Source organism: Mytilus galloprovincialis, chromosome 11 (assembly GCF_965363235.1).
Source record: "Mytilus galloprovincialis chromosome 11, xbMytGall1.hap1.1, whole genome shotgun sequence".
Taxonomy (NCBI): Eukaryota; Metazoa; Mollusca; class Bivalvia; order Mytilida; family Mytilidae; genus Mytilus; species Mytilus galloprovincialis.
In genome coordinates this window covers 16557166-16584187 of record NC_134848.1, presented here as the reverse complement: position 1 = coordinate 16584187, position 27022 = coordinate 16557166, and the positions used below count along the sequence as shown (strand labels likewise).

The 27022-nt window shown below is 32.3% G+C and overlaps 1 protein-coding gene across 1 annotated transcript; it reads left to right on the top strand.

Moving 5' to 3' along the window:
- The first annotated feature begins 310 nt into the window (after positions 1-310).
- LOC143051760 (uncharacterized) lies at positions 311-21672 on the top strand. Its single transcript, XM_076224670.1, has 7 exons — positions 311-716; positions 12065-12152; positions 12841-13029; positions 13648-13769; positions 15101-15197; positions 16620-16781; positions 19700-21672. The coding sequence occupies exons 1-7, from the start codon at positions 357-359 to the stop codon at positions 19954-19956; spliced, it is 1275 nt and encodes a 424-aa protein (XP_076080785.1). The 5' UTR covers positions 311-356; the 3' UTR covers positions 19957-21672.
- The last annotated feature ends 5350 nt before the right edge of the window (positions 21673-27022 follow it).

Genomic DNA, 27022 nt, shown 5'->3' with positions numbered 1-27022 from the left:
TGGCCGATGTTCTGTTTTATCAGGTCCACAACGCATACAATTTGATATGACGGTGCTTAAGAACATGTTTGGTTTATACAGGTTTTCGGTTAATGCAGGATTAGGTTTAGTCACTTTAATACCATTTAAATTACAATATATTAGTTATAAAAATGAATTCAGTTGCTAAAATAACATGCAGTTGTTATACTCGTTACTAATTAGCCAATCATTCTATCGATTAACTATTGACAATTTATGCAATGATCCTATTTGAATTAATTGCATGAGCTGTACATCAGAGAATTTAGACTGATGCGAGCAAGTTAACATGACAAGTTCGGACTATTTATGAATACAAAATACTAGAATAAGGAATGGAGTTGAAAGCGAAGAATATTCTTATTCTTCTTATACTTAAACATGTTTTCATAAATTGTGAATGTTCACTTCAAGAATATTGTGACGCTGACGATGAAGATTGCCAACGTTCAAATAATGAATTAAAAATTGGTCAATTAAAACATGGTAAAAGTCAACACATGAACATTCTCCGACGAATTCGAAACAAAAGTCTAATGGAATGTGCAAAGGAGTGCTTATTGACGTCACAATGCAAGGCTATTAACTATAGAAAGAATTGGAAACTTTGTGACGCACTAGGTGAAAGGCCCGATGGCGCAGCTATCCAGGATGAATCAGGATCAGTTTACAGTGATATATCGACCTGGCCAAAGGTAATGTTATTTTTCCTTATGGGCTTTATGAAAGTTAATTTTCTTACCAATTTTAGCATGAATTTATCGAGTAAACCCACATTGTAAGATTTTATAGAGCACCTAGGGTCACTTTGCGTTCTGACAGGATTCGTGTTACTTTGCTAGATCTAAAAGTTTTGATCCCATTATCCATGACATTTCTATAATTTATGATTTTACTCCTTAGTATTTTCATGCCTTTGCACACATTAGAGTAATTCTTTTCATGATTGTAACTACGTCTGTATTTGAAAATAATGTACATCCATGCATTAAATAATTTTGCCTGATTCTATGGCTCCTGAACGTTTATTTCAATACCATAACATCTGTTTCTTGAACATGACCGGCCATTTGATTTAATTCCGGGCTAATACTCGTATAAGTAACAAAACGGATGTGAAATGTTGTGTAGGTTCTGCTTACCCTTTCGGGGCATCTGAGATCACACAAGTTTTACGTGGGGTTCGTGTTTGTATATTGACTATCTTTCAATTGTTTCTGATTGTTTTCTAATGGTATTGACAGTTTGTTTTCGACTTACAAGTTGAATGGCCTTTTGATTTTTTTCGCCTATCTTGTAGGTAAAATAAGTTGGATCGAGACATTGTCCTAACAAATAATCCTAAATACAATTTAAACGCTGCTGCATAGTTAATTTGGTTGAAATTGAAATCGATTTCAATTGTATATTTAATAATTGGTAATTTCAAAATAATTTAAAACAATATCGTTGATTTTGTCGACATTTCTCCCCTGGGAAATTTTGATAAGGTTGACAAATTTGTATTGATAAAACATTGATTTAATTATTCAAATTTTTTTTTAAATTTGAGATAAAAATATATAGTATCTGGGAAGATATGAAAATGCATGGTTTTTAATCTTTCCTCCGCATGACTTTGTTGTAGCGGTATCTGCCTAAGAACCACACTCCTGTATACGTCCGTAAAGTTTGATCATGCAATAGCATAACGTACCAAATTAACTGAGATATGAAAACACAAAACGATGGAGAAGAGGATATTACATTGCTGAGAAATGTGAAATTGAAGTCGTCCCGTTTGTGATATATTTTAGTATAAAGCCGTCGTTTACAATTCAATTGTTTATTGAATATATAATTCTAACAAAATACTAATTTGTCACTAGTTTTTAATATTTTACCAACCCATGTCTAATCTAAACCTTTCAAACTCATTTTTATTAAAATTCTGGCAAGAATTGTACACATAAAGGCGCTAAAAGACCAGCAAAAACGGACACACGAACAGACACCCGTTATTTAGTTATCCCTTGCAAAGCGTCGCACGTGTGATGATTGATCATTTACAAAACCAAATTCTGTGTACTAATTTTATTAAAGGCGAATAATGTTGAACTTCTAAATGTTTGTTGGTATTTGCGATGTTATTTGAAATGGTGAATTGATAATTGTTTCAGTATTTTTAGAACATTAAAAACTTACTTAAGGAATGACTGTACTATTTGTTCCGACTGACCAAATAGCATACAAAACGTGGTGCACACTAAATAACACGTAAATAAATACCTCTTTTTAAAGTGTACACCACATTGCTTAAGTAATTTCTATATTTTATAATTAGTCCTCATAATTCAATTCTTTTGGAGGGTATTATGATAAAATATTGAAACCGTCACAGTCGAATGTCCCTTTTGTAATTTTTTGCCTATCTTGTAGGTAAAATAAGTTTGATCGAGACATTTTCATGACAAACAATTCTAAATACTTTTTTAACGCTGCTGCATAGTTAATTTGGTTGAAATTGAAATCGATTTCAATTGTATTTTAAATAATTGGTAATTTCAAAATAATTTAAAACAATATCGTTGAAATTGTCGACATTTCTCCCCTGGAGATTTGAGAAAAAATTTGAGATAAAAATATATTGGATCTAGGAAGATATTAAAACGCATGGTTTTTAATCTTTCCTCCTCATGACTTTGTTGGAGCGATGTCTGCATAAGGAGCACACTCCTGTATACGTCCGGAAAGTGTGATCATGCAATAGCATAACGTACCAAATTAACTGAGATATGAAAACACAAAACGATGGAGAAGAGGATATTACATTGCTGAGAAATGTGAAATTGAAGTCGTCCCGTTTGTGATATATTTTAGTATAAAGCCGTCGTTTACAATTCAATTGTTTATTGAATATATAATTCTAACAAAATACTAATTTGTCACTAGTTTTTAATATTTCACCAACCCATGTCTAATTTTAACCTTTCAAACTCATTTTTATTAAAATTCTGGCAAGAATTGTACACATAAAGGCGCTATAAGACCAGCAAAAATGGACACACGAACAGACACCCGTTATTTATTTATCCCTTGCAAAGCGTCGCGCGTGTGATGATTGATCATTTACAAAACCGAATTCTGTGTACTAATTTTATTAAAGGCGAATAATGTTGAACTTCTAAATGTTGGTTGGTATTTGCGATGTTATTTGAAAAGGTGAATTGATAATTGTTTCAGTATTTTTAGAACATTAAAAACTTACTTAAGGAATGACTGTACTATTTGTTCCGACTGACCAAATAACATAAAAAAAAAACGTGGTGCACACTAAATAACACGTAAATAAATACCTATTTTTAAAGTGTACACCACATTGATTAAGTAATTGCTATATTTTATAATTAGTCCTCATAATTCAATTCTTTTCGAGAGTATTATGATAAAATATTGAAACCGTCACAGTCGAATGTCCCTTTTGTAATTTTTTGCCTATCTTGTAGGTAAAATAAGTTGGATCGAGACATTTTCATGACAAACAATTCTAAATACCTTTTTTAACGCTGCTGCATAGTTAATTTGGTTGAAATTGAAATCGATTTCAATTGTATTTTAAATAATTGGTAATTTCAAAATAATTTAAAACAATATCGTTGAATTTGTCGACATTTCTCCCTTGGAGATTTGAGAAAAAATTTGAGATAAAAATATATAGGATCAAGGAAGATATGAAAACGCATGGTTTTTAATCTTTCCTCCTCATGACTTTGTTGGAGCGGTATCTGCCTAAGAAGCACACTCCTGTATACGTCCGTAAACTGTGATCATGTACAAGCATAACGTACCAAATTAACTGAGATATGAAAACACAAAACGATGGAGAAGAGGATATTACATTGCTGAGAAATGTGAAATTGAAAATTGAGAAGTTAAAGTCGTCCCGTTTGTGATATATTTTAGTATAAAGCCGTCGTTTACAATTCATTTTTTTATAGAATATATAATTCTAACAAAATACTAATTTGTCACTAGCTTTTATATTTTACCAACCCATGTCTAATCTAAACCTTTCAAACTCGTTTTTATTAAAATTCTGGCAAGAATTGTACACATAAAGGCGCTATAAAACCAGCAAAAACGGACACGCGAACAGACACCCGTTATTTCTATACCCCTTGCAAAGAGTCGCCCGCGTGACGATATATCTAATGCAAAACCAAATCTTGTGTACTTTTTAAAAAAAAAAGTGAATGATGCTGAACTTCTAAATAGGGTTGGTGTTTGCGATGTTATTTGAATTCGTAATTGTTTCAGTAGTTTTAGAACATTAAAAACTTACTTAAGGAATGACTGTACTATTTGTTCGGTCGGACGAAATAACATAAAAAAAACCACGCATATATATATATAGCTCTTTTCAAAGTCTACACCGTGTTGCTTAAGTAATTTCTAGAAAAATATTACAATTAGTCCTCATAATTCAATTATAAATTCCATTTTTGGAGTGTATTATGAAAAAATATTGATACCTTCACGGTCGCATGACAAAATTGTTTCTATAAGTTTAAAGACTTTAAGTCTACAAAGACGTGCAACATTCAAAATTATTTGAAAGAGAATTTGTATACGTCCTGCTTACTTTAAGTTTATTCTATCATACTCTGAAAGGAAACTGAAACTTAAAAGACACGTTTCCTACATAATAAATAAAAAAAAAAACGATAATGAATAAATTACAAACCTATATATCTCAATGCATCATTTCAAGTTTATTTTTTTTTTCTTTCTTAAAAAGTACTTATGGTTTGAAACCTTTGCCAGTCCCAGACTTACTGCACCGTCATATCAATATTTCAAATACATAATTGATGCTCTTAACAGAGATACGTGAGTGATTGGAAAATGGCCATTGTTATATTATAGTTTGTTACATTTTAGTGTTGTGTTTCTGTTGTGTCGTAGTTCTACTCTTATATTTGATGTGTTTCCCTCAGATTTGATTTGTCACCCGGATCTAGTTTATTTTCTCAATCGATTTATGAATTTCGAACAGCGGTATACTACTGTTGCCTTGTATCGCTGCTGAATGATTACTTTTTGAATTGATAGATAACTGCTAACGTGTTTTTTTTTCACACGAAATTGCAGAGAGCGAGCAAGTGAAAGGGGGAATGGGAGACAAATATGATATAATAACAAATTATCACAGAACTATATTTTTAGTTTTAAGAATAGTTTTCAAATATAACCAGAAAAGATGGATGTACCAATGAATGATATCTTTGACTATTATAATTCTTTATTGTCATATAAGTAAAATTATACTTGTGACATGAATATAGTTGTACTTTTATTGGTATAACTATTGATTTTAATTTCAGTGAACTAAATTCATACTTAAAGTTTTGTATTACCATATGCATATTAAAGGTACTACAATCAGCCGATACATTTGTTTGGCGTACTAAATTAAAATCCTGGTACCTTTTATAACTATTGTTTTGGTCATGATTTTTTGTTACTGTTAATCAGGTCTTTACACTAAATCCATCGGATGATAGATGTGTACTGATTGATATTTTTGTCTTAAATATATGACGTGATTTTGATAGTTGATATTGGCTTTGAACTGGCTGTCAGTAACTGCGAGTACTCTAAGATCTGTACTTAGTGGCCTTTTTTGTTGTAAGAGATGGATAAAACCCCTGCCACGTCTAATCTTTGTTTATGTTTGATAATTTTTCACTTTTGTATTGATTTCATGAATTAAACATATTTTAAGCTTATTATTATTATAGTTTGTTCTTATGGTGTGCTGTTAAACCACTGTTCAAGATTACGGAAAGGAATGAACACACATACACATATTTAACCCCGCCACATTCTTTAGGTGCCTGAACCGAGTCAGTACCTGTAGTTCAGTGGGTGTCATTAATGCACGTCTGTCATATTTGTTCGTTAATTGTTTTGTAATAAATTAGGCATTGCTTGTCGCAATTGCAAAACTTCATATTTTTCATGTCGGTGCCATTTATAGCCTACTATACTGTATACGTTTTATTTATTGTTGAAGGCTTTATGATTGCTTTTATAAGCTTACATCCAAATTATTTAATATTCGGGGGATAGAGTCTTATTAGAAAACATACCCGTATAGCGGGATTTTTTCGCGTGGTGTTTATTTTCGCTTATTTTGCCGGGTAACGGGAAATCGCGAAATTCCGCAAAAATATATGCATTCGTTTATACTTTCTAATAACTAGTAAAGAGTTTTGTGTGAATTATATATTTTTCCAGTTTGTATGATCAGTAATGGTGTATGCTAAATAACCATTGTTCACTGGCTGTCAGGTGTTAATTAGTTACTTACTTGGTTACATAATAGAATACTAATTAATAATATAAGAGTGTAAGGTACTTTGTAAGGTATTTTATCCCTATTGATAAGTGTCAAATTACAAGAGTTGCAAGTCACTCATGATAATTAAGTCTTTCCACTTTTCTGTGGAAAGACTTATTGTTTTTCTTCTGATTATTAAGTCTTTTCACTTTTTTGTGAAAAGACTTATTGTATTTGTTCTGATTATTAAGTCTTTTCACTTTTTTGTGAAAAGACTTATTGTATTTCTTCTGATTATTAGGTCTTTCCACTTTTCTGTGGAAAGCCTATTGTATTTGTTCTGATTATTATTTTTTTTTTTTTTTCTTCCGCCAAATTTTGTTCTTGCGATAAATGTTTGTTTCGCAATATGTCGCTTAGATTTTTTTCATATTGTATCGTATAGTTTATGCGCTTTTAAATTTCACCCTGCTAAGCCGAACCATTTTCTTTGTAAGAGTTATCTCCCTATTCACTGTTTGTCATGTGTGTGCATCTCCTTCGTAACAAAATAAGAAAGCGACAAAATTCTTTTTACAAATTGTTCGTTACATCCTCAGGAATTTTTGGCTAATTTGGATCGAAGCGATTCGATGAAATTTTATAGGAGTTATGTACCTTTACGGAATAAATTTGTCGGTATGTTTTTTTAACTCATAAACCGTTAACCGTATAACCCTGGAATGTTTTTATTTGAGTCCCCTGGGTCCTAACTTAGAAAATTAGGTCAAGGTCAAAGGTCAAGGTCATATTTTAGATTTTCATATGTCTTTGATTTCCCTATAATTCTTGAATGGTTATAGATACAGAAAATTTAAGCAGTGAAAAATGTTCAGTACTTCAAGGGGCAACTTTGTTACATTATGACTGTATTGGTTTTACCATTATGTAAGGGACATAACCCCCATTGATGGTTTATAAAAAGCCGTTATTAGGCAAAACTCTTAAACAAAAGGTCCTTGACCCATAGGGTCTTTTGCAATGACATTGTGAAGCAATGACCTTGACAAAGGTCACAAGGTCAAAGGTCAAGGTCATGTACATATGTGATTTGGGGCACGACTTGAAGAATTTTATGTGTGTTTGCCAACCAACCAACCAACCAATCATGATCAATCAATAATGATCAATCAACAAATCATGATCATGATCAATCAACCAATCATGATCATGATTAATCAATCAATCAATCATGTTTCCGTCTCATGTGTTTAATATAGGGTTCAAGATCTCCTTTGTTTCTTTTTCGCTGTTTCAATTGACCCTTTCCAACGTGTTTAACCAACCAACCAACCAACCAACCAACCAACCAATCAATCAATCAATCAATCAATCAATCAATCAATCATGATCAATCAATCATGTTTCCGTCTCATGTGTTTAATATAGGGTCCAAGATCTTTGTTTCTTTTTCGCTGTTTCAATTGACCCTATCCAACGTGTTTAACCAACCAACCAACCAACCAACCAACCAACCAACCAACCAACCAGCTAATCAAGTATTCAATCAATCATGATCATGATCAATCAATCATGTATCCGTCTCATGTGTTTAATATACGGTCCAAGATCTTCTTTGTTTCTTTTTCGCTGTTTCAATTGACCCTATTCAATGTGTTTAACCAACCAACCAACCAACCAACCAACCAACCAACCAATCAATCAATCAATCAAGTAATCAATCAATCATGATCATGATCTATCAATCAGTCAAGTAATCAATCAATCATGATCATGATCAATCAATCATGTTTCATGAAAAATTGAAATTTAATATTGTTCTTGCGTCACTTCTGAAAAAAAAAATCCACATGTACTCTGAAACTACAAGTACAATCGACCTCAAAATTTGCAGTCAGCAGTGCATACATGTACTAAAAGTTCATAAAAAAACTTGGTGCGGATATCTCTCAAGACTTTTCCTAGAGAAAAAAAATGGCAATGCCCTAAAAATCGCTAGCTAGGTCCGTAAATCTCAGTGACATCCTACAATAAAATGTCCGCTCCTAGATTAAAATACTAATCTGTGTTACAAACTGGTGCTGAAAAATGTACATTTAAAGAAAATAATCATTAAATGCGTATTAAAGTTACACCGGAACAATTAAATCCAAAACATGCACTGCTGGTGAACTGTGATCAAAATGTCAATTTCCAACAATGACAAAAGAAATTACATTGTGTACATTCCGTCTCTATACATGTTGTCTGTTCAACATCCCGACCTAAAGAGAAATAAAAATACTAAGTTTTCGTTATTATAAACCCAAGTCACGTGATGTCTTCCCCATCTGGCGCGCGCGCTGGACCTAAAATAAAATAAAAACTTTCCAAACTAAACATGAAACTTCTCCGGTAACAATAATATAGACCCCATACAGAAACAAACAAACAAACAAACAAACAAACAAACAAACAAACAACCCCCCCCCCCCCAATTCAATTAATTTTAAAGGGGGAAAGACCCCCTACAATTGCTTTTTTAAAGCAATTGATTTATATTTATTATTATTTTTTTTTTTCCGCCACATTCTGAAATTTTTGTTTCGCAATATGTCGCTTAGATATTTTGTATATTGTATTGTATAGTTTATACGGTTTTAAATCTCACCCTGTGAAGACGAACAATTTTCTTTGTAAGAGTTATCTCCCTATTTACTGTTTATCATTTGTGTGCATCTCCTTCGTAACAAAAAAAGATATCGACAAAATTCTTTTTACAAATTGTTCGTTACATCCTTAGGAATTTTTGGCTAATTTGGATCGAAGCGATTTGATGAAATTTTATAGGAGTTATCTACCTTTACAAAATAAATTTGTCGGAATGTATTTTTAACTTATAAACCATTAACCGTACAACTCTGGAATGTTTTTATATGAGTCCCCTAGGTACTAACTTAGAAAATAAGGTCAAGGTCAAAGGTCAAGGTCAAGTTCTCAATTGTGACTTTTGCTTGTTTTTGCATTTTCTCTGACACTTTGAAAGATACATATAAAAGAACAAGTGCAAAATGTCTGCTTTATTGTAATGAAGATATGCTACATTATGTCTGATACAATTAAATGGCATCTTATAGGAGTTGGTGCCCATAAAATGTCTTGATATGAGGTTATTTGATTAAAACTTCAACTAAGTTCATTATAAAGGCATTTGACCTTGTACAAAAGGTAAGATGACAAATGACCTTGAAAAATGACAACCGGAAGTGACCTTGAGAAAACCGGAAGTAGCTTTTTTTGAAATTTTTTCATATAAAATTACTCAGAATCCATATATTTTGTCATCTAGATACATAAACTGATAACTGAAGACTAAAAATGACATCCAACAAACCGGAAGTGTCTAATTATCTTCCATTCTACATACAAGAGTATATAGAAACTATATATTTTTGGAATCAGTGTGAAAGAAGCTATCATATGAGACCGGAAGTGACATTCATTTCACCGGAAGTAGCATTTTATCTCCCTTACATCACTCAAAAATATAATTAAACCATTATTTATCGAATCAGTATGAAGAAACTATCTTCTTATCAAAATTTCTTTGATGTGGAAAGACTTTCAATTGTTCTCTGAACAATTGGTTTTTAATTATTTTTTTTTTTTTTTTTTTCTTCCGCCAAATTTTGTTCTTGCGATAAATGTTTGTTTCGCAATATGTCGCTTAGATATTTCTCATATGGTATCGTATAGTTTATGCGCTTTTAAATTTCACCCTGCTAAGGCGAACCATTTTCTTTGTAAGAGTTATCTCCCTATTCACTGTTTATCGTTTGTGTGCATCTCCTTCGTAACCAAAAAAGACAGCGACAAAATTCCTTTGACAAATTGTTCGTTTCATCCTCAGGAATTTTTGGCTAATTTGGATCGAAGCGATTCGATGACATTTTATAGGAGTTATCTACCTTTACAAAATAAATTTGTCGGTATGTTTTTTTAGCTCATAAACAGTTAACCGTATAACCCTGGAATGTTTTTATTTGAGGCCCCTAGGTCCTAACTTGGAAAATGAGGTCAAGGTCAAAGGTCAAGGTCAAGTTCTCAATTGTGACTTTTGCTTGTTTTTGCATTTTTTCCGACACTTTGAGAGATACATATAAAAGAACAAGTGCAAAATGTCTGCTTTATTGTAATGAAGATATGCTTCATTTAGTATTATACAATTTAATGGCATCTTATAGGAGTTGGTGCCCCTGAAATGTCTTGATATGAGGTTATTTGATTATAACTTCAACTAAGTTCATTATAAAGGCATTTGACCTTAAACAAGAGGTAAGGTGACTAATGACCTTGAAAAATGACTACCGGAAGTGACCTTGAGAAAACCGGAAGTAGCCTTTTTTGCAATTTTTTCATTTAAAAGTACTCAGAATCCATATATTTTGTCATATAGATACATAAACTGATAACGGAAGACTAAAAATGACTTCCAACAAACCGGAAGTGGCCTTATTATCTCCCATTCTACATACAATGTATATAGAAACTATATATTTTTGGAATCAGTGTGAACGAAGCTATCATATGAGACCGGAAGTGACATTCATTTCACCGGAAGTAGCATATTATCTCCCTTATATCACTCATTAATATAATTAAACCATTATACATCGCATCAGAATGAAGAAACTACCTTATCAAAATATCCTTGATGTGGAAAGACTTTCAATTGTTCTCTGAACAATTGGTTTTTAATTTTATATTCTAATTAGAACATCCATGTTGTAACTTACCAACTGTTTCATTTATAAGAAGTGTTGACACCTGTGACAAATGTCTAAGGGGATTAACTGTATCAAAATATAATCAAGAAATAAGACATCATGCATGTAAAACAATCATTAAACCATAACAATAGACACTTTTTGTCAAATTTAACTGCAAGCATTTTAAAAAATCTGATAAAATATTTAATTGATATTAAAGGATCTGCCAAAATAAAAACATAACATATTTCTCGTATACTTTGTTGTCCCTTAATCGCGAAATTTTACATTCCGCAAAAATAGCCTGATTCCTTATTTATATATTAATCATGCTATTAATATTTCAGTGAACCAAATGATGTTCATAATAATGAAACTTTGGTGTTTTTTCGTCAGATTTTAAATGATGACTACTTCGGATTTGTTTCTTTTCTCTTAAAAAAAATTATGACAAGGAGAGGAAAGAAAGGTCACCAACAATAGAACGGTTCTCATCACAAATTAATGCAAGCATGTTGCGATCGAAACTAAAATAGATTTGAGACATGTCTGGTTTATCTCGCAGTTCTAGTCAAAATTAGCATTGAGCTAAGGACTGGTTTATCTCGTTGTTCCAGTCGAAATTAACATTGCGCGTACGACTGGTTTATCGTTCATCATGTTCATTCCGAGTTTCCTTCGAAATCGAACTAGTCAAATGTTTAAATTGTTTGGCAGTCATTAAATATGTCATGTGACTAAATTAGAAAAAGAGCTATGGTATCTATGTTAATAATCCACATTTTATTTTTGTTCTTATGTGTTTGTTTTTTCTCAATTTTTTCACGTATACGTATGACCATTGCATTTTGTATTGCAAAAATTACTGCACGAATGTCGTGGTGATCGAAGTATAACTATCGAAAGTATTCCCTATTTTGATACGGAATTCATAATCATGTGCAACTTATGTAATTTACGAGATATATTTCAGGCTCTTGCAGGCAAATGTGCAGATCATAATTGTGACAAAGGGAAGAAGTGTATTATAACGACAAATAGATTCAGGTGTGCGCATGCATGTGAGTACAATACAAATAAGCAGTCTTTAAAAAGAATAGTTCTAAATTAGAAAAATAGAAATAGGAACCCATTTCTAAAACCTTGTCAGGATTGTCAGTATGAAAGAATAGTTTTGATTCATTTATTTAAAGTACCTTAAAGAGGGATGAAGGATACCAGAGGGACAGTCAAACTCATAGACTGAAAATAAACTGACATTGCCATGGCTAAAAAATAAAAGACAAACAAACAAATAATAGTTCACAAGACACAACTTAGAAAACTAAAGACTAAGCAACACGAACCCCACTAAAACTGGGGGTGATTTCAGGTGCTCCGAAAGTGTAAGCAGATCATGCCCAACATCTGACACCCGTCGTGTTGCTCATGTTATTACAAACCCGGTAAATAGTCTTATTCGGTAGGTCACATTCGTAGTGAAAAGTGAAGTGGATTGTAGTTACTTCATAAGGAAAATATCCGATATCATCTGTGAAACGGTTTTTCAATTACGGTCAACCAACCCCTGGTGGCGTCATTGCCAACGCTTTCAACTTTGTACTTCATTTGCCCGTTTTACCTTATTTTAGCGTCACTAAAGAGTCTTTTGTAGACGCAACACGGTTGGGACAAACACAAAATTTCAATCCCAGTTCCTACGATGAGTTTTATTCATTTGTTTATACTTACGATATATATCACTTACAGACTGTAAAGATGAACCACCTGAAACACCGTTTGCTGTTTCCACTGAAACGTTCGGGGTCTATGCTAATTTGGAAGCAGGCAACCAGTATGAATGCATACACAGTAACTATGAGTTGGTTGGAAAACCTTTTGTTATATGTGACAACAAATCTAAAAAGTGGAAGAAATTATTTTGCTGCGTGGAAAAACGTAAGTATGATGGCTAATTGTAGTATACCCCACAACTCTTTTTGTACTCGGAAAAGCAAGCCTGTTTAGGTTATAGCAATGGAAGTAATTATGGATTTTGCTAATTTCTGAATAGTATTTGAATGTACACATCTTTATCCTTAGGTCTTGGTGGGTGGTTGCTTCAATGGCATAAATACCATATTTGTTTTATATATACGATCATACCATACATGTTTTGTTGTCGTGTAGTGTTCAATATTTGCTGTTCACAAATTGTTTTTGTCTGTTGTAAAAAAAAAGTAGAATTACACCAAAAAAACGATCTTCCAGGAAATTTGTAAACAAAAAGTCCCTAGGCAAATGGGAAATCAAAAGCTCAAACACATCAAACGAAGAGATAAAAACTGTCATATTTCTTAATTTGTACAGGCATGTTTTATGTAGACTTGGTGGATTAGGCCTGGTTTTAATAGCTAGCTAAACCTCTCACTTGCATGACAATCGCATTATATTGACAACGATGTATGAACAAAGCAAACAGAGATTATAGGTCAGAATGTCGAAAAAAAGGGGACAGGAGTCAACATTGTTTTATAGTCTTGTAAAATTACATTTATTTATACATGTATCTTACAGCATACAAACCACGTGACTGTAGCGACTTACCACGTCATTGTGATTCTGGAACTTACAAAATTTATCCTGGAACTTCAACTGGTTTCAATATCTATTGTGACAACCGGACAGAATGGTGGAACGTATGTAATCTAAAAACATGTAATAATACTGTTTTAACCAACACAGTTTTGCGTTTAGGTTCCCATATATATGTAAAACCTATCCCGTTTAGGTGCTTTATGGCCTTTTTCACATAAAAAAATACTGTCCACATTCAATCTAATAGTCTACTAGACCTAAAGGTCACAAAAAGACCCCATTAAAAATAACTAAAGATAATAATTTAATATACAGTTGGATGCAGACCAAACATAACATAACGAAATGTGCGTCAACGCCGCGTGCACTTATTTCAATTCTTAACTGTAATTCGCGTTTACTAGTAAACGCACGTTTACTATGATTATGTTAACGTGGTCAAAATAGAAATGTTTAATGTTTACTAGTTGTCATTTTAGTCGGTAGTGAACGGGTGTTTACTACAGATTGTACATCTTTACCTGTACGTGCACTAAGATAAAACCCGTTTACTCTTCTCGTTAACATTTTGTGGAAGTTATAAATATAATATACATTAATTCTTTGTAAAAAAAAATTTTTACTTTAAAGTTTGAATAAAACACTACTCTTTTTTAAAGTACGTTCTTTCAGATTCTAAGGAGTCATGTTAATTATGCCCCACCTACGATAGTAGAGGGGCATTATGTTTTCTGGTCTGTGCGTCCGTCTGTCTGTTCGTTCGTCCGTTCGTTCGTCCGTCTGTCCCGCTTCAGGTTAAAGTTTTTGGTCAAGGTAGTTTTTGATGAAGTTGAAGTCCAATCAACTTGAAACTTAGTATACATGTGCCCTATGATATGATCTTTCTAATTTTAATGCCAAATTAGAGAATTTATTCCAATTTCACGGTCCACTAAACATAGAAAATGATAGTGCGAGTGGGGCATCCGTGTACTGTGGACACATTCTTGTTTTTATGTTCTTTTATGTTCAATTTATATGATGCAAATGATTAATAACCAAGGTGGATTGTTTAAAGATATGTTTTACAAAATCATTGGTTAATAACAAACTGCAAAACTTTTAAAAAAAAGTTTTATATGTTAAAAACAATATGTCTGTGGTAGATTTTATAGGCAGGGATTCTTTACTTGAAATAAAACTGACGATATCAAATGATTTATGAAATTTTGTTTTAAGATATTTAAAATATTTAGTAGTCCATGGTTTACTCCATTTAGAAACGATTCACATTTATTTATTCCATGCATAATGTTATTTTTCTTAAAGGGACACTAGCTAACAAATTCATGTTCACCAATTTGACTCAATTTCTCATATATGCATTAACGGTTTAAAACTGTCATGAATTTCTTGTCAATGAAGACGTCACAAAAAATATTAAAAATTACAGGTATTTCAGCGACGGAAAGATGGGTCGGTCAATTTTTTCAGGAACTGGACGGAGTATGAGGAGGGTTTTGGAGATTTAAGTACCGAGTTCTGGCTAGGTAACATCTTTATATCTATATATATTCACATTTTAGTCACATACTGTGGATTTATTTATTTTCGTGGGCACCAATTTTCGTGGATTGAGAAAAATTTGTATATACGTGGATATTTCATTTCGTGGTTTTGTCAAAGTCTGCGTACATTTCCAATCAAAATTAATAATTCGTTGAACAATTAAATTCGTGGTTCCCTTGTTACCACGAAATCCACGAAAATTAGTAAAATAAAAATAATGAATCCACAATTCTTTATGAATGATTAATTTGAAAAATGCCTTTATTATAATATCTTGGTATTTTTTAATATAATCGGTTATCATTTAACATTTGGTGTCTAAAAACCATTTTTTACAGAAGAGAAATAAAAGATACCATAGCGAATTACAAATTAATAAGTCGAAATTTAACTAACAACGCCATGACTCAAAAAGGAAAAAACGACAAAAATACAAAAAATAGTACATGGAAAACAGTTTTTTTTTTTATTCTAAAGTTTGGAACAACATTCTTTTTAGGAAAGTTCGGCAAAATTGGTTTTGCAGATAAACTTATCTGAAATTGGAAGGATGTTATTTACTTCCGGATAATTGAAGTGGAGACTTTATATTGAGTAAAGATTAATGATTGTGTAGATTTGCGAATATATATTACAAAACGGAGGTGAAAGATCACAGTCCGTCAAACTTGTAAATTGAAAATAAAATGACAACGCCATGGCTTAAAAATAAAAAGACAAACAGACAAATAGTACAAAAGACACAACATAGGAAACTAAAGACTAAGTAACCCTAATCCAACCAAAAACTTTGATTTCAGGTGCTCCGGAAGGGTAAGCAGATTCTGCTCTACATGTATAATACCGCTTCATCCAACAACAACAATATATTGTTAAATACTTACTCTATACACAACTGTTCTTTTTTTTTTTAGACCTTGTACTTTTATCATTGATCAAGTTGAACTTTGGCGCTTTTGACCATTTATAAGTATAATTATGTTGGAACTTATCGCAATATGCTATCTTTGAATTTTGAATGCTGACCTTAAGATTGTTGTTATTGCTTACTGCTTTTATACTTACACTATATTTACTATGTTAACACAAAGTTGATAAACTAGCACCGTTTCGTGTCAAAACCCCGGTAATTACGCCGCTTGCATGAATTTTCATCGATGATTTTCTGTAAACTGTTCATATAATGTAAAATCCACACACAAGTATTTTTTTTATCAGAAGACAGAAATGAATTAATTCATATTTTCATAACTTTCATAAACCTTTTTTTTTTTTTTTAAGCTTTCCAGTATCTTAAATGACATATGTAATCAGTCTTCAAAGAACCAATAAAATTTTCTATGCCAACTCCGTTTTCAACCTTTTTCATGCCATATTATTTTGACCAATTTTTTAATTTTTAGGGAACAGACTGATCAGCCAACTTACTTTATCCGGAAAATACCTACTCCGAGTGAGTATCAAACATCAAGAATGGAAGAGAGCGAGGTACAATGGATTCATTATTGGTAATGCAACAACTGGCTACAAATTCCAAGTGAAAAATTTCGGAGGCGGTGATGCAGGTACATTTGAGATATATTTTAATTGAAAGAACTAAAACTTCTTACCAACTTATTTTTGTGGATCTTTATTTCACGTTTACTCCTTTCTTACCGACTAAGCGACAATTCCTTTTAGCGTTTTTCTTATTTCCTGGTGTAAGATCAAAGTGTAACCAATTTTTCGCGAAAAGAAATAGGTCGCGAATATTAGATAATTTATGGTAATAAATATATGGTGAACGTCACGGTTATTAAGTAAGTTCATTGATTGGGTTATTGAGTGCTGTTATATAATGACATATTATGGATGTACTAAGGTCAGAATTAAGAATTTTTATCAAATGTTTAGACTCCTTGGTAAATTTACCTACGGTACAGTGTAAAATATTTTGCCCCATAACACCCATTTTTGTTTTCATATAAGACTTCAATAACCCATTGGTAATTTACCAAAGTTTAAGCAGATTCTAGATTTCTTTTTCGGGTGTAGCAATAAACAAAAATCCTCATATGTACAACTTGTATTGAGTTGGTTTTTTTCGCCCCGTTTGAAGGCCTCACTGTGACTTTGAGAATGAGAACAGTAAAAATTGTGTTGTTCCTTTTCTTATTGTGTGTTTTTTGCTGTGCATGTTCTAATTTTGTGTCATGAGTGTATAACCCACATTTTAATTTTTTTCTTAATTAAATATAAACTGTCCGAACTGTTATGTTTATCTTTTAAATACTGGTTAATGAAATCATTACAGTTTATACTGACTGGTCATTATCGCGTATGATACGATTTTGACACGCCTACATAGCTAATTAATATTCATGACTTTATAGATAAGAACAGCACGTGTAGCCAAAAACGAGAGTTGTAGATTTGTAGTATAAATGTATAGATGTAGTTTTGAGAATAGAAAATAGTTACAAAAACATAGTTATTAGTATTCGTATCCGAGCAAGTAAAACACGGATCTATCAGAACAATATCAATCATAACTATAAAATGAAAAAATAAACATTAACCCACAGATGTGTATGTCCTTTTTCCTAATTGATCAAGTTTTGACACCGCTTAGAATGAAAACTTCACAACTAACTCTACTAGTCCACTTCTATTGTTACAGATGAAACAATCAAATAGAACCATGTCAAAAATATGACCGTAACGATATATATGTGGTAGTATATTAGTAGTGGTAGTTTTGGAATGCTCTTCAACTTTGTACTTGTTTGGCTTCATAACTATTTTGATCTGTGCGTCACTGATGAGTCTTATGTAGACGAAACGCGCATCTGGGGTATTAAGTTATAATCCTGGTACCTTTGATAACTTTTAAGGTCTTCAAATACTTCTTATCTGTAAATTTACCGGTTAATTTTCTTAATTGAGATATGTTTTGCAACATACTACAGTAGACAGCAGGAGATGCTTATTCCGTCCGACATGAGCGTTCTAGGTCCTTTTATGGTTCGTGTGGTGTCCTCGGTTTTTGCTTCTTACCTTATTGCGCAGATAACGACAAATGTGTTCTAATTGTCGGTTTCCTAATCCTGTCCTCTTTTTTTCCAATGTAACCTATCAAAAGTGATTTATCATCGGATTTGTGCTTACTATAAAAACACGATAGTTGACAAATGTGTAGCAGGATCCATTCACCCTTCAGATGCACCGTTCATGTTTGTGTGTCGTGTTGTTCAGTCTTTAGTGTGCCTGTGGTGTTTTGTCAACTGTTGGTTGTCTTTTCGTCGTATTGTTTATTTTTATAGCATAGTTAATTTATTTTGGACATATGAGTATGACAGAAATTTCGAATAGGCCCGAGCCACCTTAACAGTATATTCTACTTACAGTACCCTTGGTAGACTCATAATTTGAAATGAGAAGATGTGGTATGAGAACCAACGAGACAACTCGCCATCCAAGTCACATTTTGTAAAATAATACCATTATAGGTCAACGTTCAGTCTTCAACACGGAGCCTTGGCTCACACCGAATAGCAATCTATGAAGGACCCCAAAAGTTACTAATGTAAAGCCATTCAAAACGGGGGAAAACGGTCTAATCTTTATAAAAAAAAGAGAAACGAGAAACACTTATGAACAACATCAACAACCGACAATTACTGAGCATCAGGTTCCTGCTAATAGATTGTTCGAAAATAATGGAATTAATTGCATGCTCATATTAATGATTTCGAATCTGTTCCAAACTTTGATTATTCTACCCTATATACCACACCTCATTATTTCATTAAGACAAATATTCCAATAAATAATTTAAAAGGCATTTAAAAAGTCAAAATGCGAATATATGTGCTCTTACTCTTATATGTCATTTTTAGTATAAATAACGAACAAAAGCAGTACATGTATATCAATTGAACCTCCGTTACTATAACATTAACAAAATCAGAAAATGCATGTAGGCATTCAACGAAATATTGGAACAACCAAATATAATGGCAAGTTTAAAAAGACAAAATATACCAATAACACACTTCATCATGATGATTATCAAAATAGGTAATAAAATTATATATTGACAATAACTCTGGATACACAAGCTGTATACTAGTATCTAAACATACAAACAAGCTGAAACCCACCTTTGGATGTGGATTTTTCTCGCTACGCTGAAGACCCATTGGCGTGCGCTCAGCTGGTTTTGTCCTCTTTTATAAGTTGTTATCTCTTTCACACATTATCCGTGTCCATTCTATATTCTACTATTTAATGGTTGGTAATGGACTGAATATTTTTTAATTGTTTAGCAGTTTTGATTGACTGTGTATATTATCTAGACCGGAATACTTACAGTTCTTGGTTAGTTCAATGCCTGTTGATGAAACCCTATCACAACCATTAAACGTTATATTATGACTTGACCTCTGACATTATTTATACGATTTCAAACCTTATGGCTATAATAATACATTTATTGTTCCAGGAGACAGTATTTCCAGTGGTGGGCCAAACTTGATCAACAATGGAATGAAGTTTAGTACTTACGACAGAGATAACGATAATCATACTACAGATAACTGCGCAGAGAAATACAAAGGAGCTTGGTGGTTCAATGCCTGTCATATGTCACATCTAAACGGAGAGTACGATCAAAACTTAAGTTTTCCATTTGGAATACAATGGGAAACAGTTTCCGGACCTTTAAGTGCCAGTGTCATGGAAATCAGGAGGACTGGCTGAATTTGACAAACTCATGTGTCACATTTAAATGAAGAGTATGATAAAATTCAAAATACCTATTTAAAATACAGTGGACAATGTTTCTCGGAATCTTTCTTTCTGTGTGATAGAAATCATGCAGGAGGACTGGTTGAATCAATCAGACAAACATTCACAAAAATATGTATTATACCATTGTTAATTTCAAAAAATTAGTATACCAGTTTTCATTATGTCTATAATTTTAATCATTTACTGTAATTTTCTCTCATTTTTTAGCTCACCTGGACCGAAGGGCCAAGTGAGCTTTTCCCATCACTTTGCGTCCGTCGTCCGTCGTTGTCCGTCGTCGTCGTTAACTTTTACAAAAATCTTCTCCTCTGAAACTACTGGGCCAAATTAAACCAAACTTGGCCACTATCATCATTGGGATATCTAGTTTGAAAAATATGTCCGGTGACCCAGCTAACCAACCAAGATGGCCGAAAATAGAACATAGAGGTAAAATGCAGTTTTTGGCTTATAACTAAAAAACCAAAGCATTTAGATCAAATCTGACGGGAGTAAAATTGTTTATCAGGTCAAGGTCTGCCTGCCCTGAAATTTTCAGATGAATTGGACAACCCGTTGTTGGGTTTCTGCCCCTGAATTGGTAATTTTAAGGAAATTTTGCTGTTTTGGGTTATTATCTTGAATATTATTATAGATAGAGATAAATTGTAAACAGCAATAATGTTCAACAAAGTAAGATTTACAAATAAGTCAACATGACCGAAATGGTAAATTGACCCTCTAAGGAGTTATTGTCAATTTTAAACAATTTTCATAAAATTTGTAAATTTTTACTAACATTTTCCACTGAAACTATTGGGCCAAGTTCATTATAGATAGAGATAATTGTAAGCAGCAAGAATGTTCAGTAAAGTAAGATGTACAAACACATCACCATCCCCAAAACACAATTTTGTCATGAATCCATCTGCTTCCTTTGTTTAATATTCACATAGACCAAGGTGAGCGACACAGCCTCTAGTTTTTTTTTTTTTTTATTTAATGAAGAGAAAAAAATTAAAATACTGAAAGTGTAAGACATATCTGCTTACCTTTCCGCAGTACCTGAGATCCCATTTTTGGTGGTGTTTAATTTACTATGTTGTGATTTGTGTACTATTTTTTGTCTGTTTGGTTTTTTCCCCCTTTTTGACCATGGTGTTGTCAGTTTGTTTTGGACTTAGTGTAAATGTCCTTTTGATATATCTCGCCTCTATCTTTCATATATACCAGAGGAACACATTGTAATAATAGTTAGAAAGATAGTCTTTCGTACCATGTCATTGCTTATACGTGTTGTCCAACGAGTTGTATTTGGCATGTTTATGGTAATGAAATAATAAGCGTAGGATAAATTATTCGTTTTATGTGTTTTATAATTTTTTTTTTTATATATAATTCTCATATGCTCAAGAGATACTCGGTTTCCTTGACACTGTATATAATTATACAAATCTGAAATTCAAAAAGTACTATTACAAAAATACTGAATCTGAAGAAAATTAAAAACGAAAAGTCCCTTTAGGGTAATCAAATGGCAAAATCAAAATATAAACACATCAAACGAATGGACAACAACTGTCATAATGGTACAGACATTTTCTAATGTAGAAAATGGTGGACTTAAACTTTTTTTTATAGCTTGCTAAACCTCTCACTTGTATGAATAAAAGAAAATGAAAACTATACGTTTAATAATTTAATGCGTCCGAAGCGCTTTTCTTGATTGTAACATTACCGAAATAGTTGATGAGCTATATGATAAAAAATACCTTAAAAAGCCAAATCCATATCAGGTCAAATTTGTCTGAGGGAGTCAAACCTTAGTTTCTTTATCATTGCAAAATTTATCAAGGGGCAAATTTAGAAAGGTTTTGACAGTCGCATCAAATTTCATTACATAGACAAAGATTCGTGAACTAATTAAACAGACATATTACGTATAAATATCAAAAATAGGGGTACAGCAGTCAACACTGTTTATAATCTTAATCACTAGAAAATAATATGTAACACAGAATCACACTATGGCATATAGACCAAGTATATTAGCAAAAATTAAAAACAAGAATTTACATATTTACTATAGTACAATAACACAATGACGGGATATTTAAGTACAGACCCACTCATATATGTATCATGAAACATAAAAGGGCATATTGATAAAGCGCATAGCAAACATGAACTACAAGCATACTCACATGTTTTACAATTATGAAAAGCACAATAACGGGATATATATAAGCAAAATAACGGGATGTATAAGTACAGAGCCACGCTATATGTATGAAGTAAAAACAAAAGCCAAATAGGCATAGCACATTAGAACATATGAAAGACAAGAATATGAGAATATCATAAACGATAACATAATGACAGGATGTACAAGTACAACAAGTATCGTAATCACAAAAAAATATACAAATATTAAACACAAAACACAAAAGGGTATATCTCACATTTTACAACTCCATTTATTGCTTGAAAATTGACTGTGGCGTGAAGAAATTTGTATAACTTAAAAATAAAATACCTTTATAACAAGGAATATCACGATAACATTAAAAAAGGAGACAAACAACGATTTTTACGTTTTAACCTTCATCGATTCTGATATTTAAATCAATAGTATACTTTATGGCAAATATCAGCTCATATATTAACTTTTTAATCCGATGAGTTCAACACGAGAGAGGTTTAGCTAGCTATAAAACCAGGTTTAATCCACCTATTTCAATATAAGAAAATGTGACAGTTGTTATCATTTCGTTTGATGTGTTTGACCTTTTGATTTTTACATTTGATAAGAGACTTTCCGTTTTAAATATTCCACTGAGTTAGGTGTCTTTTGTGATTTTCTTTGTAATTGATTGTAAAGACAACAAGTATGTTGAGTAGATTACAATAATAATTATTAAAATAGAAATGAACAAGTTTTCATACAAAACTATAAACCAACATATTTTTTGCAAATACTTAATTTCACGTTTACTCCTTAATAGCACTTTTCGCGGCGATGTTATATCGCGATTTTCAAATTTGCTTGATCATGTTGATGAATTAAATAGGTAAAGATCCAAATCGTAGTTAGTCGCGACTATTTCTATTCGAGTTATTTTTCGAATGCAAATGTAAAATGTAAAAATCATCGTAGAGCATCGCGTAAATAGCATAACTTAAGGTGGATCGGGACTATTCCACTGCGCATAATTTCACGCATGAATTAAAAATCACACGAAAAGTATGTGTCGTAAATTCGATATTATTTTTTTTTAAATATTATGATTGATTAGAAATGTTAAATCATTGTAGTTATGTCACTAAAAAAATATTATCGTTATTATGTGTATCTGCGAAAGGCTCAAAATGACATTTCATTCAATTTCACCATTTTCCGGTCAAAATGTGAGTTTTAAGGCAAAATATATTTTTTTCCTTTATCGGTGACCTATGTTTTCAGCTTTTTATATTACAGTTTTGGACCAAGTGTCATAGAACGTTTTTTTTTTATATTCCGAAAAAAATATGTCAACACCTCTATTGTGCCTATCATTTCCAGTGTTCCAGCTAGGATATCAAAAGGGCAGGTTGCCAATCCTGAAAATTGGCATTTAACGCGAGATATGATAATATGAAAAGGGCATGTTTTAATAAAGATATTAATCAAACATTGTGTTTATTTTTTTTAAATCACTGGTTATTCAAGAACTACATCATTAGCCAATATAGAACTTTACCTTTCTACTTTTTAGGCTGAAAAACTTATCAAGCATTATTGTCACACAAGTTTTTAAATCATTAACCTTTGTATGCAGCATGTTTTGAAAAGTGTCTTGCTTCATTCTGTTGCTATGGTCTGACACACTTTACCAGTTTTCCCTTTCTACCTCTGCTGTGCTTAATGGCAATACAGCACAAAACAGCTGTGCTCAGAAAATGCACAATGTTAGATATAGCACTGAACAGTGAAAAATTGTATTAAAAATAAAGAAAACAGAAAAAGATGACCAAGGCACCCTACCAACACTGCTACTAAGACCCTCTTTCACTTTTCCAATAACTCAAAATACCTAAACATATATTCTTAAGCAACAAGTATGTAGTACTGTAGACATATTTTAGAATATGTTAAATGGGTAACTCAATGCTAGGAAAAATCAGATTGAGTTATCTTTCTTTATTCGGGTGTGCATCTTCTTTGGAGGATTGTAAACAGTACGTTGAAGATGAAAGAGATATGATCAACAATATGGCGGCCGATTTTGTTATTTTCGTATAAATTTGCTATTTATTTCACGGAGAACAAGTAAAACGATGTCTTCCACGAGTTGTTTGTGGTTTTCAACTTTCTGGCATGACGTTTTCTCCATGAAACTACGGTAAACATTGCAAATCGGCCCAAGTTCTCGTATGCACATTTCTTCAAAGATAATTGCCGACTGACTGCTTCTATTTGAATGAATTAATGTTGATGATCATTAATGACCCATCCGATAAACGGATTACCTATCACAACAGATTATGACACCAGATGTAACCGTTGATTAGCTTGGGGTCGTAAACAAAGTCCTAAACTTTTCACCAGGTAAAATTTAGTAATTAGCGGATCATATAAAATATGAACAAAATAATATTTAATCGATCTTCAAAAAAGGCAGGGCGCCAAGGAGACTGTGAAAAGTGCACAGGGCGGCACTCGGAAAAGGACGGGCGCCGCGCCCTCTGAAAACGGCCTATCTGGAACACCGATTTCATTGAAAAAAAAGGTCCCTTTTACATACCTGTTTCAAATCAAAATTTTGAGCTTAAATGGTCCGCGACCCAAAAATTTTTCGACCAATTTGATTCACTTTATGTAAAGAATAAAATAACAATAAATACGGCACTTCTGATAGAAACTTCGAATAGTCCATAGCCACCTTAAGGATGTTCTTAGGTGAGGTATTGAAACTTGTGTTAAATGTTCGAACTCCTTGGATTTTTACCATACGATTGAAGGTAAAATATTTCCGCAATAACACCCATATAAGACTTTCATATAGGCTTTATAGCTCATTAAAAGGTCATTTGCCCAAATTTAAGAGTATTCTTGAGTTTTTTTCCTTTTGATTTGAGACCCAAATAATACCAATGCAAATATAAGGTAACAGTCCGAGTCAGCTTTTTATCGACATATTTTCACATCAAATATTTTAAAATGAAGCTCCATATCAATATTTGTAGCTCATTTTGTTCCTTAATTAATGCCCTTCCGACTTATAGTATCAATTTGAAATTCTTGATTTTTTGAAATTTCACCTAAGTACGTCCTTTTAAAGTGTTTTGGAAATATTTAAAAATGTATTTTATTATGCAAATGAAAATTGGTTTGATCTACACTAGCGGTATTGCTTGAAATGAAATATTAATATACAGAATTCCCAGTAGATTTAAACTATAAGGACACATTCGGGGGAAAAGGGAATGCATACAAAGAAACAAAGTGACATGGGGAACATGTACATTTATCCATTCAAGACACAAATCAGCAAAAAATATCAAAAGCAAAAGAACAAAGCTTTTTTTTTATAGTTCTGCATCTCAAAGTCACAAAGACCTTCAACACGGAGCAAATATTATCTCTTCACTGCAAGTTTAAGACGACATTCTAGTAACAGTTAGAGCGGTTAGAGCGGAAGTCCTTGCAAACTGAAAAGTCCTTCCTTTTAAAAGTGCTGGAACAGAATTGTCTCATCGACAAATATACCACATCTTCTTTTTTATAGATCATATTAAATAACATCAATAAAACGTTTTGGTGCAGATAATATGTTAAAAAATTAAATTTGATTTTGTTCTAAAAAAGCAGTGTTGCTTGAAATTAAATCTAAAACTCTAGTATTCCCAGATGGTAGTATGAGACTATTTTGAGATGATTTATTAGCCAAATGTTTTGTTAATTTTAAGGTCGTGAATCCGGTTTCATGTTTCCTATAATTAATTGATTATGTAAAATGGAAGTAATTAGTTTGAACTTATTACTCAATCAAAAATGTATATAACGCGTGTAAATGTTTCATGGTTGTTATTGTTCAGTTTTCTGGAATCAATTTACAAATTAATTGAATAAAAATCAAAGTTAAACAAAATTCTAACTTACGTCACCAGAAATTCCACAAAGGTTTTAATAGAGCGATAAAAGAGAGGCGAAAGATTTCAGAGGGACATTTAAACTCATAAGTCGAAAAATAAAGTGACAACGTCATTGTATATATAAAACAATGTCTGAAACAATGGCTATATATAGAATAGCATATGACTTTTTCAGTATCACATCCGTATCAACCCGAGACACGAATATTATGTTTAATTTTGTCATTATTTGTGCACTGCCCCATCTTGAATTTACCTGGAAGCTCGTTTTTTGTTAATACTTTTTATGATCCATGACTATGCGAAATGGGCTTTGCTCATTGTTGAAGGCCGTACAGTGACCTATAGTTTTTAATTGCGATGACATTTGGTTTTGATTGGAGAGGTTTCAATTTTGCAGTTATAATTTCTGATTTTCTACTATATACACCACTATCAAACTTATTCTCATGAAAGATCGAATACATTGTTTACTTATAACTACAAATATTGGAACCACCTATACAAATCTCTTGTTTTAGAACATGAAAAATCTTAAAGTGTGATGCTTGATGTTTTCAACGACAACAGGTTTCGTTAGTTTTGTGGATTGATATTTCAACAGACGTTCGGTATCCCAAAAAGTTTGAATAGTGCATACTTACTGACAATCATCATTTTGTACCAATTTGAGGCATGAATTTTACTAATCTTACTTATAGATATAACATTGTGTACCAATGAGACAACTCTCAATCCAAGTCACAATTTTCAAAAGTAAACCAAGGTCAAAGTACGATTTTCAACACGGAGCATTGGCTCATCCCGGACAACAAGCTATAAAGGGCCTCAAAAATAACTTGTGTAAACCCATTTAAGGAGGCTCGTGGGTATAAGATTTTCCGAAAAAAATTAAACATTA